The 17476-nt window shown below is 27.4% G+C and overlaps 1 protein-coding gene across 2 annotated transcripts; it reads right to left on the bottom strand.

Annotated features, from left to right (window-relative positions):
* Window positions 1-9853: 9853 nt before the first annotated feature.
* LOC127250723 (uncharacterized) lies at window positions 9854-15573 on the bottom strand. 2 transcript variants are annotated; one of them, XM_051274143.1, is made up of 11 exons: window positions 15275-15573; window positions 14611-14739; window positions 14362-14516; window positions 14176-14269; window positions 13040-13110; window positions 12821-12927; window positions 11983-12104; window positions 11748-11836; window positions 11201-11260; window positions 10569-10673; window positions 9854-10451 (listed from the first exon to the last, which is right to left on the bottom strand). In XM_051274143.1, the coding sequence occupies exons 1-11, from the start codon at window positions 15438-15440 to the stop codon at window positions 10338-10340; spliced, it is 1212 nt and encodes a 403-aa protein (XP_051130100.1). In that variant the 5' UTR covers window positions 15441-15573; the 3' UTR covers window positions 9854-10337. The 2 variants fall into 2 exon arrangements, with proteins under 2 accessions (XP_051130100.1, XP_051130101.1); XM_051274144.1 differs by having other exon boundaries at window positions 9856-10451; window positions 15290-15572.
* Window positions 15574-17476: the final 1903 nt, after the last annotated feature.

Genomic DNA, 17476 nt, shown 5'->3' with positions numbered 1-17476 from the left:
CGGTTTAAAATTTTAATTTTTTGTTATATTTTTAATTTTTTTTTTTTTTTTTAATTTAGAATAGTTGATATAGTTAAAATGGAAAATAATAATAATAATAATCATAATATAATTAAAATATATCAATTTTAGTTCAAATATAAGTATTTATCGAGTATGTTCTTTTGGAAGATTTTATCTAAAATTATACTATTTAGCAAAAATATTATATTTTTAATTTTTTTTTTAAATTTAGAATAGTTGATGTAGTTAAAATGGAAAATAATAATAATAATAATCATAATATAATTAAAATATATCAATTTTAGTTCAAATATAAGTATTTATCGAGTATGTTCTTTTGAAAGATTTTGTCTAAAATTCTACTATTTAGCAAATATTTAATACATTAATTGGATGTTTGTAAGAGAAATTTTTTTGCTAAATAGTAGAATTTTAGGCAAAATCTTCTAAAAGAACATACTCGATAAATACTTATATTTGAACTAAAATTGATATATTTTAATTATATTATGATTATTATTATTATTTTTTCCATTTTAACTATATCAACTATTCTAAATTTAAAAAAAATTAAAAATATAACAAAAAATTAAAATTTTAGACCGAAACAGAAAGATACACGGCCGTGTAGAATTATACATGGCCGTGTAACAATATGGTCATGTATAATTATACATTGAAATATACATGGTCATGTAACAACATGGCCGTGTATAATTGTACATGGCCGTGTAACAACATGGTCATGTATAATTATACACTGAAATATACATGGCCGTGTATAATTGTACATGGCCGTGTAACAACATGGTCATGTATAATTATACACTAAAATATACATGGCCGTGTATAATTGTACATGGCCGTGTACTTTCCAGGTCAACTGCCACGTCACCTCCGTCATGTCCATATCAGCAATTTCCGTTAGTTTTTTAACGGTAGGAACAAAATTGATAAAAATTGTTTATAATGGGACCAAAATTGATTGAAATTGTTTATATTGGGACCAAAATTAATGAGTTTTTTATATTGGGATCAAAATTGATAAATTTTGATTATATTGGGACAAAAATTGATGAATTTTTTATATTGGGACCAAAATTAATTAATTTTAATTATATTGAGACCAAAATTAATTTTTTTTCTTTTATAAATAAATGTAATGTTGTGTTTTGTAGACAAATAAAAATAATAATAATAAATGGACCCACCAAATATCATTCATATACAAGTGTGTATATTTTTATTTCAAATAAAAAATTACATAATTTAATTTGTATGATTTTTCAATAAAATATATAATTTTTTTTTATATCAAAATATTGTTTAACCAAAATTTATATTTAAAATTATATTATAAATTAATTTCAAACCGTAGCCACCTATAGAGTATTATTTCCCTAATTAAAATATGTCCATAATCTTTAATATAAATAAATAATAATTGGCAATTTTTCTCTATATGATTCTAAACTTATTCTACAATTTAGCTATGTTTTGATTTTGTTACCATAGTATGTTTGTATACACATTTTTTTAAAAAAATTAATTATTTATTACTAAAAATATTTTTTTAAAAACAATATAATATATTAAAAATATATACATATTTATAAATATTATATTAAATCATTTTTGTCATTCCAAAATTTTCTATTCTAATAAAGCTATATTTATTTTTCTCTAACATATTTCATAACTATTTTACATAAATATAAAAATACAATGAGCTTATTTGCTTTCAAAAATATTATTTATCATTTTTAATAAAAATATTATTTTTTGAATATTTAAAATAAAAAATAATATTTTAAAAATGCTTTCATATTTTTTAATAACCAAAAACAAAAAGTTTGAAAATTTCTAAACATAAAAACACACTACACTGTGTTTGATTTTTATTTGAAACCAAAATTACAAATATTCAATTGTCACGGTTTTGTTGACATTGAAAATTAACATCAACGGCTTATTCAGTTTGGACCAGTCGGTATTGATACAAAAGGGTTTCCGGCCTCATTAAGAAAGTATTCAAGTTGATCTCGCGGTTAATAGTCAGAACGCAATAAATCTAAATTCGAAAAATATTGATGAAGTTTAAAAAATAAAAAAAATCTTGACTGAACGGCTAAACAAGCACATTGGGCTGGATAAAGAAATAAAGAAAAATGTTTCATTCGTCCTAACTCAATGTACTTATTTTATCATTTTTGTTTTCCCACTTAAATAATTGTTTTTAATTATAGTAAAAGTAATTATATCTAAATATCAAAATATAATTTTTACAAAAATATTCATTTCTTTTGTACTTTCATAAACAAAATTGTTAAAAGTTATTTTATATATTTTCACTAATTAATAAAACACCATATTATTTTCAATCTAGTACAAAGAAGAAAAAAAAAAAAAAAACGGGCATATTAAGTTGAGACAAACAAAGTATGAAAATTTGAAGTGCATAAATGATGTTGGACGATTTTTTTTTTTTTTTTTGTCGTTCTGATTCTTTCTTCCTTTATTTATATCTTAATTTTGTCTAACTTCCTCTTCATTCGTTCCACTTATTTCTCAACTTCCTCGACACTTACTCCACGTTGCTTCTTCGCTCCTCTATCGTAATTTTGACTAAGTTTTGAAGGTTAATATATTTCTTGAGTTGGACAACAACTTCGGCTTCATTCTATTTCATCGAGTATTTCAACGATAGTTTAGCTATCCGAATTAGGGAACTGCGGAAAGCTCTTCACTACTCATATGACAAATGTTGGTTGACTCTCGTTTGTAGATAAATAAATACATGATGGGTATCCCTAACAGTTTAAAATTTTAGGCGAGACAACTATTTACTTCATCTAAGACAAAAACGAAAGTCTCGCGTATCAGAGCCTTAAGTCTCGCATCCGAGTCCCGCCGTCTCCCGTTTGTTGGCGTTTATCCCCCGTGTTTGTGAAGAAAAATCGAAGATAAAAAGTTTTTGTTCTATTCTCAAATAGCTCAAAAGAAAATTCTTGAGCCAATTTCATTTCGGCTACTTGTTTTTTTTTTTTTTTTTCTCACCTCTTCCTGCCAAAATTAAACACTTTGACTTTACTTAGTGTTAGTAGCGGGAACGGAACTTCACTTAGTGTTAGTAGCGGGAATTCACCCATAAGGGTGTGTTTGTTTGAAGGATTTTGGTGGATTTTTATTATTCATACAATTTTTTTTTTTTCAAAATATCAAATCAAATACTAATTTGTAATTTTTTATATTATACTAAAAATCAATTTTACATTCAAAACATCACATCAATTTATATTTATATCACATCATACAACTATTTCAATTCAAATTTTTTACTATTCAAATTTCAATTCAAAATCCAAATCCTCAAACAAAAACACCAATATATGTCCTATCATTGAACATGCTAGTACGGATTACCAACCTTTCTAATGTAAAAGTTGGTGGAATTTGGTTTGTGTCGTATTCGCTATAGGGACACTGTTCTCGTCAACTTTTGGACCTTTCATTAAATGATTTTTTAGTAGATATTACGGGTTTGTTTCTATTTCAAAAATTTTTCAGCACATTTTTTAAAATAAATTAATATATTATATATTTATTATTTATATAATTCATTATACTTCATGTAATTTTTTTTTTTAAAACGAAAATACAAAACAAACAAACCCTAGGTTTTCAATAAAAAAATATATATTTTCTCTATCCTATATCCGTTACAATCATTTCTTTTGTTCCCTTTAATATTGTCTTTATAGTTTTTACTATAAAAATTAATTACTTTTAATAAGGAAATACAGTTTACCATCATGTAGTATTTATTATCTTTATTAAGAACCGTTTACCTCCAAAAAAAAAAAAAAAAAAAAAAAGTAATTAAATATTATTCAATTTTTTTTTGACATTTCAAAATTTTAAATTTTAAATTTAACAAAAATTATCTATAAATATATTTGTTGATTTATTTCGATTAATTTCAATTTTTAACATAGGGTGTGTTTGTTTGGAGGATTGAATTTAAATACACTATTCATCTCATTTTTTTCCTCCAAAATATCAAATCAAACACCTATTTTTTATTTTTTATATTATACTAAAAATCAATTTTACATTCAAAACACCACATTAGTACCTATTTATATCACATCATACAACTATTCAAATTCAAAAATTTTACTATTCAAATCTCAACTCAAAATTCAAACCCCCAAACATATAATATGTTTTAATATATTGAAATTTATATAGATTAATATTTAAAAATTAAAATATAATATTATATAAAAAATATTATTAGACAATAAAATATATAGAAATATGTATAAATAAATAAATAAATAATTAATTTATATTTATTATATAATAAAAATATATAGAAATAAATAAATTATTGTGGTCCTATAAAATAATAAAAGTAATAGGGTGAAGGTGATTACTATAATGGATGATAAAAAAAGTAATTTGAACTTTGAGATAGATATGAAGTGATGAGAGAGATAAAAGAGAACCGAATGCTCTAAGGATATTGTCATTTAATTTTTTTTACGTGTAAATATTTGTATATTAATTATTCTTAAATTAATATAATACAAATTAAAATATATATATACAAAAATATTTCAATTAGTATTGTGTAATACAAATATAATGATATTTTTTAAATATGAAGTATAATATCATAAAAAAACAAATAACAACCTTTTCATAATAAAAAATAATACTCCCTCCGTCTCACCACAAATGACCCTTTTTTTTCTATACGTCCCACAAAAGATGATCCATTTCCATTTTTTTAATATTATCAATTTTAAATATATTTAACAAATATAAATCAATTTAATTAAACTTCTAACATCTTACACGTAAGATCCATTCAAAACCTCTTTATTTTTATTTCTCTCCTCAATTAACATTATTTTTTTTTATCTATTTTTAAAACTCCTCATTTTTTATAAAACTAATTTATGGTAATGATAAATAAAAAAAAATTGTATTATATAAAATGTTATTATCTACAAGATGATATCTATATTGCAGATATAATCCTAAAATTTTTTAAAATATCAATACTACTATTCATATAAAAAATAAAAAACTAACATCATAACTTATTATTAATAACTTACTAATCTACACTACTTAATCCATAATAAAAGGGTTCATCCATCGTGGAACGGAGAGAATATTATTATTTTTATAAAATATCATATCAAAATAATATTTAACTTAAAATTCAAATTAATACTGCAATTCTACATCAATATTAACCAAATCCGGTATAAAACCACACGTATGTACAAAACACATCCTCCCTCCGTCCCATATCTATATATCAATTTGCTTTTTGCACGGAGTTTTAAAAATATTAATATTATATTAGGATAAAGTAGAAATAAAGGTAAAAAGACTAAATTAATCATATTAGTATTATATGATATAAAGGTAATGACATTTGTGTAATATATTGTAAATTGGAAGGATATGTTAGATAGATAGTACAATTACTAAAAAAAAATGGATACTTTGTTATAGGACGGATCAAAATGAAAAAATGGATAGATTGGTAACGAACATTTAATTTTGTGAACTTAAATTTTTTTATTGTCATATTTAGTGTTAATTTTCTATACAAATAAAAATGATTATTTTGTTTTAAAAATATTTAAATACAAAATATGAATATAAAAAGAAAACACCTTAAGAAGGAATATATTCTGACCCTACACGTGTCGTTTCCTATGCATTTCTAGCGGTTGGATTCACCAGCCCGACAATAGTTAAGGTCAAACGAAGCAGCCTATCCTAGACAATAAAGTACAGATTTGATTTTACTTATTTATTTATTAGGAAAAAAATAAAATATGGTCCCAATGAAAAAGAAATGAGGTTTGTTTCATTTGTATTCAATTTTCTACTATTTTGAATTTTATTTTTTTCGACATTATATATTATTTTAATATCAAATTAAATTTTTTTCAAACTCATAAGAAAAAACACATAGAGACTTTAGTTTTTAATAATAAAATTTTAAATTAAAATATTTGTTTGATAATATAAATATGTATTAATGTAATATTTTGAATATAAAAATAAATTTTAATGTAATATAATAAATAAGAAATATTATATATTTGATTTGATATTTTGAAAAAAATAGTAAAATTATCGTAAGGGATGCCCAGTGGTGTGGTGGTGGACTCGTAATCAAGAGGTCATAGATTTGACCGGGAATTTACCCAATATACACTTTCATGTAGCGGCTCTCAATTTTCACGTCAGTAAATAAATAAATTTTTGGAAGAAAAAGCTCCGAAAAAAAAATAATAAAGTTTTTAAAACACAAATTATATAAAAATGAAAGTTTAAAAAATGAAATATTTAAAAATAATTTTTATATAATATTTTATCAGAAAAAAAATAATAATTTGATTTTTTAAATATTATTAATGATAAAGAGGATACTAAAAGTAAAAGTTATATATCTATATAGATGCCAATACACGCACTTACACAATTTTAAATATTTTTACTTGTGACAATTTAAACTTTATTTAAATTGAAATTTTGAAATATTAGAAAAATTAAATATAATGATTGTGTTCTCTGATAAATTTATTATAAAATTTTAATATTAATTTTATATTTCCTATAAAAATATCAAATCAAACTTTATAATCAAAACATTGTATCAATATTTTTTTATATCACATTAAACAATTATTCAAATTCAAACTTTTACTACTACCTCCGTCTGGCTCTAAAGATCTCATTTACTTTTTGCTTATTATCTTTAAATATTACTCTTGCGCAAATGTATGCTCATTTGACCGCGTATGAGTTTTAATAAAAGTGAATAATAATTGTTACTTTTTCTTTTTATAAATAATAAAATATAAAAGTGTAATGATTTTTTTACTTAAAAACGAAACAATAATATTCTTTTATGACAACCTAAAAAGGAAAGTGAACATAAATTTGAATGGCAGATTGAGTGATTATTATATCAAACCGTAATACAAATTAAGAAAAAATTACAAAAATACTTCTATTAGTGTTTTAAAATACCAATAAAATGATATTTGTACAAATATATTATATAAATATAAGAATATTTATAATATTAAGTATAATAGCGGTAAATATAATCCTTAGATACTGAGTTTTAAAAAATCTATATAAGAAAAATCAAATCCACGAACAAAAAACTATAAGAAAAACAATCTATATTAAAAAAAAAAAAATCAAATCTACAAACAAAAACGGTAAGAAAAACAACCACCACCTCATCTATGAACTTAACCATTACATCTTCATCCCTCAACATCCGCACCACCACCCGGAAATTCACCGGTTGGTGATGTTGGATTAAAAATTCAATTGTAAATTAAATGTAACTATTAGAGTTATCAGTCAAATTAAGCTTAAATTAAACGATCTATTAATTTATTGAGCTTAAAAGTATTTAGTAAGTGCATGGCTCCTATGTGCATCTGATAACTTATTAATTGAGTGAAGATGTCAATTAATAACAAGGGATATAAATTAGGGTTGTGATCCAGGTCTACCCACAACATCCATTACTTTTTCATATCTCATTGTGATCGTAACGGCAGAAACCTAACGGTTTTCTCAAGAGGGGTTGCGCCTAGACTTGAAGAATACAAAACCCTCCAATTAATTTGCAGATCCGAATCCGACGGAGCTAATGGAATAAGGTTAGATATAATTAACTTTATTTTATTATCTCAATTATTTCAACACGTCAAATCCTGATCTTAGGGTTAAATTTTTGATAAATTCCAACATGTGGAGCTTCAACGACACCACAACCGCCGGCAAGGCAAGGCATGCCAAAGTATAAGCTAGCTCTCCATCACCGTTCCCCCGCCAACAATGGCTCATAAAACTTGCATACATCAAGATCGACAATGGCCGGTGTTAGATAATTTGAATGACCGTCTTACTTAAAAACGTAAGTTGTTAGAAATGCGTATAATTAATTCATTATATACGGGAGTCGATCAATACGATTACTCACGTGCAAAGGGATGTATGCAAGTAGAGGTGCGATTTGGGTCGCCCCAACCCGATTTTGCAGTGGGCCGTCCAGGCACGGTCTAGTTTCAAACCGGATCTGAGCAGCTAGGCCCGAGCACAATCTAGTTTGAAATCGGACTGTGCCGGGCCAATACATTCAATTTTTTTTTTATTTTAAATGATTTTTTTTGTTTTTTTTATAAAATAAATTAAAATTAATTTAATTAAAATTTTATTTAAACGATGCAAGTGAGAATTGAACTCATAGCCAGAACTTAACCATTAAGCTATGTCTTAATTTTGTGACTATTTTATTACTGATTTATCAACATGCTGAGTCAGGTACGGTCCAAAAATTTCGAGCCTATTTTTTAAGGCCATGCATGATTTTTTCGTGCCGGGTTCAAACCGAATTTTCAGGCCGTGTCTATTTTTTCCATCCATATATATGAGACTTGCATATAGATATATGCCGAAATGGGACAATGAAATTCGAATTCGAGACCTATAATTCTGATACTATGTTATGTGATGTGGTCATTCAGATCATCCTACATGCACTTGTACAATCTCCTCCATATCGTTGCTACCACCGCCAATGACGACATGTCTTCCACCAAACAATATTGAAATATATAATCTATACATTTTTTCTGAAGCTCTCGACCTACATTGAGGGATAAATTAAGGTGTGTTTCTCCGACCCAAGTTTACGTGCAAATAGTTTGCATAGTAAACTAGCTCAAAATTGGGTTGTCCGGTTTTTGGGGGTAAGCCTGACACATGCGTTTTTTTTTTTTTTAATTTAAATTATAAATATAATTAAAATATTTATAATTTAATAAAATATATACAATATACATGTTAGCAAATAACAAGAATTCGAGCTTAGCATTGTACACGAATTTTTTAAAACCTCACGATTACAAGTTCATTCCCCGCACCACCGACCATTCTCGGTGGACAACATTCATCTTACTCTTGAGGAGGGACTAAGGGATTATGCTTTTCCCGTCATACATTACCTTCCAAAGGATATTCATTAAGGGTGTGTTTGTTTGAGGGATTTGTTTGGATTTCTACTATTCATTCTATTTTTTTCCCCAAAAATATCAAATCAAACACCTATTTTTCATTTTTTATATTATACTAAAAATCAATTTTACATTCAAAATATCACATCAACACTTATTTATATCACATCATACGACTATTCAAATTCAAAATTTTTACTATTCAAATCCCAATTCAAAATCCAAACCCCCAAACAAACACACCCTAATAGGCTCCGTTACATTTTTAAAAGAATTGATTTTTTTGATGTGTAATATAAAAAAATTGTATCAAAAATATAAAATATATTATTTTAAATTAAATATTTTGACTTTTTTATTTTTTTTATAATTAATTTTTTGACTTTTATTTTTATAAAAAATATTTGTATTGTTTATTACATCCTCCATCCCTGTCCCTAACACCAGGATAATTTGAGATAATTTAAAAATTAAATGATATAATTGAAAAAAAAAAATATATTTTTATTTGTTTTTATTTAAGTGATGCAATAGAATAAAATAAAAAATATATTTATATATATAAATGTAATTAATTATTTTTAAATTTAAAAATTTTATAGTGAAATTGGAACAAACACAAAAAAAATATATTTGTAGGCTGTTTGAGACTGAAAAAATATTATTTCATCACTTGGGTGAATAAAGCCATAATTTCATTCATCTCATTTTTTTAAAAATAAAAATAAAAAAAGGAAAAACACTCTAAATTCCTAATAAGTGCAATTTCCCTTCAAATCAGAGTCTTTCATTCATCCAAAGAACAGTGAACGTTCTGCTACCAACAAATATCAATTCTCCTTAGCTACATCTTATTTATTTCAAATAAAAATTACAACTATTGATGCAGTACAATTTCCAATACATATAATTTTTCATTCCCAATATCACGTCAAAATACTATTTAAATTTTAAAACTCTCATAAAAAAAAATAAAATTCAAGTCCAAACAAAAATAAGGTAAACCCGAGATTTCCAATTTCCTCACCTATTAATAGGTTAAACCGTCAAGAGGTTCGATCTCCATTATATGCTGACTGAATTATGTATTTGTAACAAACTGAAGCTAACTCACGTGAAAGATGTGTAGATCAAAGAAAACATGGCTTCTCATTTTTTTTTGTACCTTTCGGAAAATGGAAAAAATAAAAAGGTCGAGCAATGGCATTCCCATACCTGATAAACGGGCGCTTGTAAATTTAAATTTCAAGCAGGATGATACTAGGAAGAAATGGCTTCCCTAAAATCGCGAACAGTAACATCTGCCTTGACACCAACGCTTGGTAAAGCATCGATCAGCGCAGAAATATCTTTATGTAAATCGGAAGCAAATGCCTAATCAAGACGGGGGAAAATACGACGAGTTCATCATGTGTGGAAAACTCAACCCAAAGGCATGTAGCAATAATTTTTAGTGCTTTGAAGAACAGTGATTAGATAGGATGTGCATACCTTTCTGTTTTGCTTTTTTTGTTGCTTTATAACTTCCAAAGGCCATTCGCCCACGAGCTTTTGTAGTTCAGTTACTATACTCGGCCTTTTTGCTTCAGGTAGAGTCTGGACATATAAGTTTTGTTCACTTGCTCGAATAAAAATGCAGAACTTGGGAAGATTGGGAAGGGCAAGAAAAGTAACATGCAAAATAATCTCGAGACAGTTAAAATAATGACGATTCATTTTTCCAATTGAGTTGTGAACTCTTGATATCATAGAGCTTAAATTCAAATCTCATCGAAATCCTAAAAACCCGCCAATGACAAAATAGAGATTAAAAAAGATTGCCGGTATGCCTGGCCTGTTTTGTTTGAGGATTTTTTCCAAGATTTATGCTATATTAATGAAAAATTTTCCCTCAAAAAGATCAAATGAAACACATTTTTTTATATTTTAATACTAAAAATTTAATTTATCCATTCAAAATATCATGTCAACATCTATTTAAATTAGCTCAAACAACTATTCAAATTCAATCCCCAATCCAAACTTCCAAATAAACCTGGATTATTAAATCTAAGTTAATGCCACTGGAATCAAGGGAATTGGAGCAATTTTTTATGTCCGAAAGATATCAATCAAGGTTTTACCTGATACAGCACTTGAATCATTGCAGCGGCACTCTCTGGCTTGTGTTCAAGAAGGAAACCCTAGTGAAACCAACAAAGATCGTGAGCAGCACCCACATTAGTAGTCAATAAGAAAGAACCATTAAAATTTAATGCAAGCGGGTTTCCCAACAATATTTCAAAAGGGAAGTCCGAGCTCTGCAACATTTCTCACTAAATAGTCTCACCTATCATGTTCACATTTCCGTTTTGTCCGTTCCCATGTCTCATGTCACTTTCTTTTTCTTTTAAAATGATTACATATCTTAATTTCATTTTAAATTTCCTAATTAAATTTTTTTAAATTTTAATTAAACTAATTAGCTATCTTAATCTTAATTTATAATTATTTATATTATAAGATAATTATTTTTACTAATACATTCTTAATTATCTACTAATTATACTTAGTCCTAAATTCCCGTGTTTACAGTAACGCGAACATCCAATGTGGGACGGTGGGAGTATTAATCAAAATATTTATCGATAATATATCTCAACGAAAACAAAATATTAACAACTGAGTTACCTTAGCACAGGAAAGCCCAGTTGAAAGACTGTGATTGTTCATAGATTTTGATCTCCACTTCTCAATCTTCCACAATGATTCAATGTCCCCTGCCAAATAAAAACTACAAAAGTATCAAAAAGCTATTTTCACGACAAGAAAACATAAAATCCCACCAGAAAATGTTGTAAAAAGAAACTCATTACATTGACCGGCAGCATAAAAAAGAAAACTATAAAAGATAGTAGTTTCATACCTTTTCTGGCAGCAAATTCCATCCACAAATCATATGAACTCTGCCTAAGTTTTACTCCAGATGCCGCAAATCTTTTTCCATATTTGGTTATTAAATCGAATCTGTCTCCACTAACACAGGTGCTGCAACAAGAAAATTCCAGTGGGCCAGTCACACAGATTGAATAGGATGCTGAAGCAAAATTAATGACCATAAAAAGAAGAGATTTGGAAAAACATAGGCAAACACTTGACAAGCAGCAAACTAAATGTTTTGTCAATGATTTGCATCGACTAAAAATAATTATCGACTATTTGCCACTGCTCTTTCAATTTACTGTAGATACAATTTATCGACTAAAAATAATTATCCAATTTACTGTAGATACAAGAATTTAGATAAATTATAATTAGGAAGTAACTAAGAAGTGTATTAGTAAAAATAATTATTGTATAATAAAATTAATTATAGATTAAAAATTAAAATAACTAAATAGTATAATTAAGATTTAAAAATTTATAAATTATAAACTTTAAAATGTGATTAAAGTGTATAATCATATTTCCTAAAAAGAAAAAGACAAATAAGGTAGGATAAACCGAAATAGAAATATTGGACAAAAAAGGTGGAAAGGAGGGAGTATTTTATAACCTTTTATACTATATTAAAAATCAATTTTACATTAAAAAGAACATCACAACACCTATTTATATCACATCAAACTACTCAAATTCATAAACTTTACTATTCAAAACCCAACCCCCCAATCAAACATACCCTAAATAGAGATTGGAATTAGACGGCGTAACAGAAAATTTTTTACATAGGAAAATAGGAGAAACATTTGATTAAATCATACCTGAACACTATGTCAGCCGTCCCAGGTTGCAAAGGTAAACCATTCTTCTTCACAAGTTTCATCACTTCAACCATGAGTTTGACATTGTTGATTTGCTTAGCATGCAACTGCAGGGATGAGCAGATAATACTGTAAGGACACTTCTATACTGTGTACAAGTACTTTCATTAACGAGCATAAAACACACAATGCGCAGAATCAAATATACATAAAACAAACCAGCAGATGATGTGCAGATCCAATGTTAGGAGTTAAACCAAATAAATTATGTTTCCATAGTGCCCTTTTACCTGCATTCAAACAACTCTATAAGAATTTTACCTACTAACAAAACAAAGATACCATAAGAAAAATGGTTATATCACGACATTGATTTTCACTGTAAATACATTTGTATGAAAAAGTGAAACAAAAAACAAACAAACAAAACCAGTCTTTATGATGCACAAAAAATAAATATGATGAAACATTAATGCCTTTAATAGCAACACATTTCCTCTCTCCATGGAAACCTAGAGATCTTAGAGTAGTTTTTCTAATCCTTATAGGTTACGCTGGAGGACAGTGGGGATGCTGGAACTGGAGGGGAAGACCGACCGGTGTTGACCCCTGAACAGGCCACCAATCTTCCACACCTAGACTCACAGGTGGCCCATTTTAGACAATTAGGTTTCTTTTATTTATTAACTAACTTAATCTTAGTAATAGGATTCAAGAGGGCAGGCATGGACTGTCCATAAACCCTACATATATATATATATAAGAAATATAACAAGCCATCTTAGGGTAAGGCATCCTCTTCTAGTTTTAGTTTTGAAACAACTGGAAGAGTGTTTTCACCATGGACGATTACCCAAAAGATGCAATATATATACACATAATAATAAAAATCAAGAAAAACATGCAAAACATCCTTCCTTATAATACTTTCGCAATTACTCATACATCACAACAAAATCACCTAAAACTACAAATATCAAATAAACACACACGAAGATTCCTATTAGTTTCAATTTCAATAAAATAATAAGTTTTCTTCATAACAATATATATCCACCAGCCACATCAGTAACAAAATCTAATCTCTGGCCACAAATTTTTAAAAATTGCTAAAAGTTAACTCCTTTGTTAAAATGCAGAACCCTAAAAAAGGACAACCGCAGAACATCTCTCCATTGCCACAGCATAACTTCACTTAAATAGACTAAAGAGTTTCAAGAATGCAAGGTAAAAAGTATAAAAAAAGGAATATTTCAGCATTATTTTCAGTAGTAAGTAATCCCATGCTCACGGACCCACATGGAAAGAGCCCAGCAAGTAAGATAGCTCTTGCAGAGATATAACACTATTATTACCAAAGCCAACTGCTCCTGCACGTACACAGGCCTTCACAACGTCCCTGCAAAGTGCACTGTTGAAATCATCATGTATCCGAAGATTGGAAAGTCTCTGCAGTCCACGACATAAACAAACATGCAAATAAGCATCCAAAGAAAGGGTGGTCAAGGTAAAAGTATGCATTGAGGTAAATAGACACTGACAAAAACACGAAGTTTCTGCAAAATATTGAATAGGAGCGTAATATCTTCACGAGTAGAACATTTCGCAACCAGCGACCACAACCAAGCATTTGGAGGTGCAGTTCTTTTCTCAGACACACAGTTCAGAATCTTATCATGAATATCCTGCACCGAATCTGCCAAAGAAATAAATAAAAACATCAGCTTAAATATGAAAAATAACCTCCAAACTAGAAACTTTTTGAAACCACAGAAATACAAATGCAATACCTGCAGAACCATCATTAGTTGATTCAGAAGAGAACAATCGAGCCTGTGTCAATGCGGATAATGTTGATATCCGAATTATATTATTTGCATTGTGTATTTCAGTACATGAAGAATTACTGTAATTATTCCCTGCAGAATTCACATATGATATCTTGTTAATAAACAAGAAGGTAAAAACTATGAATTTCTTCATCTTTTAATGCACAATGAATTTGATATCACACTTTCAGCAAGACAGAAATGGGAATCAAAAAACTATTCCACCATAACTTTTATAGATTTCACATCTCACAAAATAAATAAAAAAATAAATCTGAAGCATTTTTCGATAATCTAATGCAATAAACGTTCATTTACACTAATTCACCACATAAAACCAGTAAGTTTATTCACAATTATTCATACGCAATGCATTCTCGATTTTTCTGATTTTTAGCCATAAACGAAACACAAAAAATGAAGTCGACATTTGCACTCAACCTAAAAACCTTTTGCTGCCTTCACCAAAAATCTCTGAATTTCCCAACAGTTGCATACATTCACAACAAAACTAACAATTTTCATAACTCAATCACGTCATTCTTCTCATTTTTCTGTTAGGTAAATAGCATCAGTAATTTATACATATATATATGCGTGTGTGTGTTGCGCGAGCGCATAAGACCTCGATAGGAAGTACCTCCGGCGAGCGCCGGCGAGTGAAAGCAGCGGCGCGGAGGAAGACCGCAGCCACGGTGGCGAGAATTTCCAGAAGCTGAACGTCCGGTCGAGTTGAAGAGATCCAGCGAGGGGTTTCCCAAAGCCCTAATCAATTGGCGATATCTGGTCATTTCTTCGGGTTTCGTTTTCGAAGAAGGTTTTGCTGATTTGAAGCTTTGAAGTATGGCTGCCGAACAAAGTCTTGAGCAGGCACTGATTCTCTACGGTTCCTTTTGCTCCAATTACCCACAGTGTCAACTGAAGTCGCTATTGAATAAATCGCCGATAGAAATAACTTATTTAGTAATGTTTGTTTGGAGGATTGGGAAAGATTTATTCATGCAAATTTTACCTTAACAAATATTAAATTAAATATTTATTTTTTATTTTTATATTATATTAAAAATTAATTTTATATTCAAATATTAAATCAATATTTATTTATATCATATTATACTATTATTTCAATTCAAATTTTTTTATCGTTGAAATCTCAATTCAAAATTCAAACTTCAAACAAACAAGGCAGTTTGCAGTTTGGGCCTGAAATTAATATTGGGCTTCGGCACTTTTCAAGACAATAGTGTATTTTATTAATTACTTAATAATTAATTATAATGCTAAAACAATTGTTGCGTTCTTTTATGTGGTGTTTATTTTGGATTGTATTTAGGAGTTTCGATCTCGATTTTGATTTAAATAGTTTTTTATATAATACTTTCGTTTCATTTTTAAGTATTTATTTTTTATTTTAATAAAATAATAATATATTAATAATAAATTATTTTTTAATTTTTATTTAAGTTACATATGTATGATTGCACATTTAATCATTTTATAATTCTTCATTCCAGTTCAACGGGGCTCTTTGCGATTTTGTAGTAAATTAAAAAATAATAATATTTTATTAATTAGTGGAGGTATGTAAGAAGTTTTGATATTTTTACTTTTGACTTTATGTAAAAAATAATTTTACGTATAATAATATAATAGTACGTTTGTAACTCAAGTAATTATTAAGTTATTTTTACTAAAATAAGAAATTGATACTTTTGGGTGAGACGGACGAAAATAATAAAAATGATACTTTGAGTTGGGACAGGGGGAATACATAAAATTAAATAATAAAAATGTCAAATTTTTTTATATATATATTTTTACTAATTAATAAAATAATATATTTTTAAATATTGAAATGTAATAGATGAAATTCTATTTTATTTGAGAACAAATTGTATATATATTATGAGTGTAAAAAATTTCTAAAAAAAAAAAAACTGATAAAAGCTCAAAAAGAAATGTGTCCTACAGTACATTTATGTTTTCTTATTATTAACACATATATTTCATCCAAGGGTATTGTGAAATCTAAACGGATTAAGTTTTTCAATTGATAAAATTTGATATTTATCCAAAATTTATTTATAAATATATATTTACATACTTTGAATCATTGCACCAAAATAATTAACTTCTCATTCTAACATAACAAACTTTTATTTCAATTTTTTTCTCAAGGCAACAATCCATGGATCAATTTTGGAGTCGAAATATTGATACATACAAACCAAACTAAAAATCCTAATTTGGGAGATACGTAATACAAGATCTGTACAAACTTGTGGAGCTTTGGAGATGAATATTGTAAATTTTTTTTAAATTTATTATTAATATATATTTCAAAAGTTCTATTTGTAATCTTAAAGTACTGTTTTTCCAGTTAAAACAATAAAATGAGATAATAATGAAGAAAGATGTAAATTTAAAAAAAATTCTAAATTTGATCATGTTTGAAACATAGTACCCCAGTAGTCCTAGCCGTAAACGATGCATACTAGGCGTTGTGCGTATCGACAAAAAGATTTTGAAAAAATTTAATGATCAATATGAACCTAGAAACATCCTGCGTGAGTTGACAAATCTTAATCTTTATTCTTCTCATTGTGAAAATTTGTTATGGTTCTATGGGGGGATTTTATCCTAAAAAATAAAAGAAAAAAAATGTTTTTAAAGCTTATATAGGTGACAAACAGGGGTATCAAAAATCAAATCCGATCCGAAAAATCAAATCAGTTTGACCCGAAAATTTTCAGGTTCAGGTTTTGGTATTTTGGATTTGCAAAAAATCGGGTCGATCTGAACTCGAAACGAAAAAAAAAAAAAATTG

The sequence above is a fragment of the Andrographis paniculata genome, unplaced genomic scaffold (assembly GCF_009805555.1).
Source record: "Andrographis paniculata isolate CXL003 unplaced genomic scaffold, ASM980555v1 Contig37END, whole genome shotgun sequence".
NCBI classification, from domain to species: domain Eukaryota; kingdom Viridiplantae; phylum Streptophyta; class Magnoliopsida; order Lamiales; family Acanthaceae; genus Andrographis; species Andrographis paniculata.
This window is presented reverse-complemented; position numbering and strand designations above follow the sequence as displayed.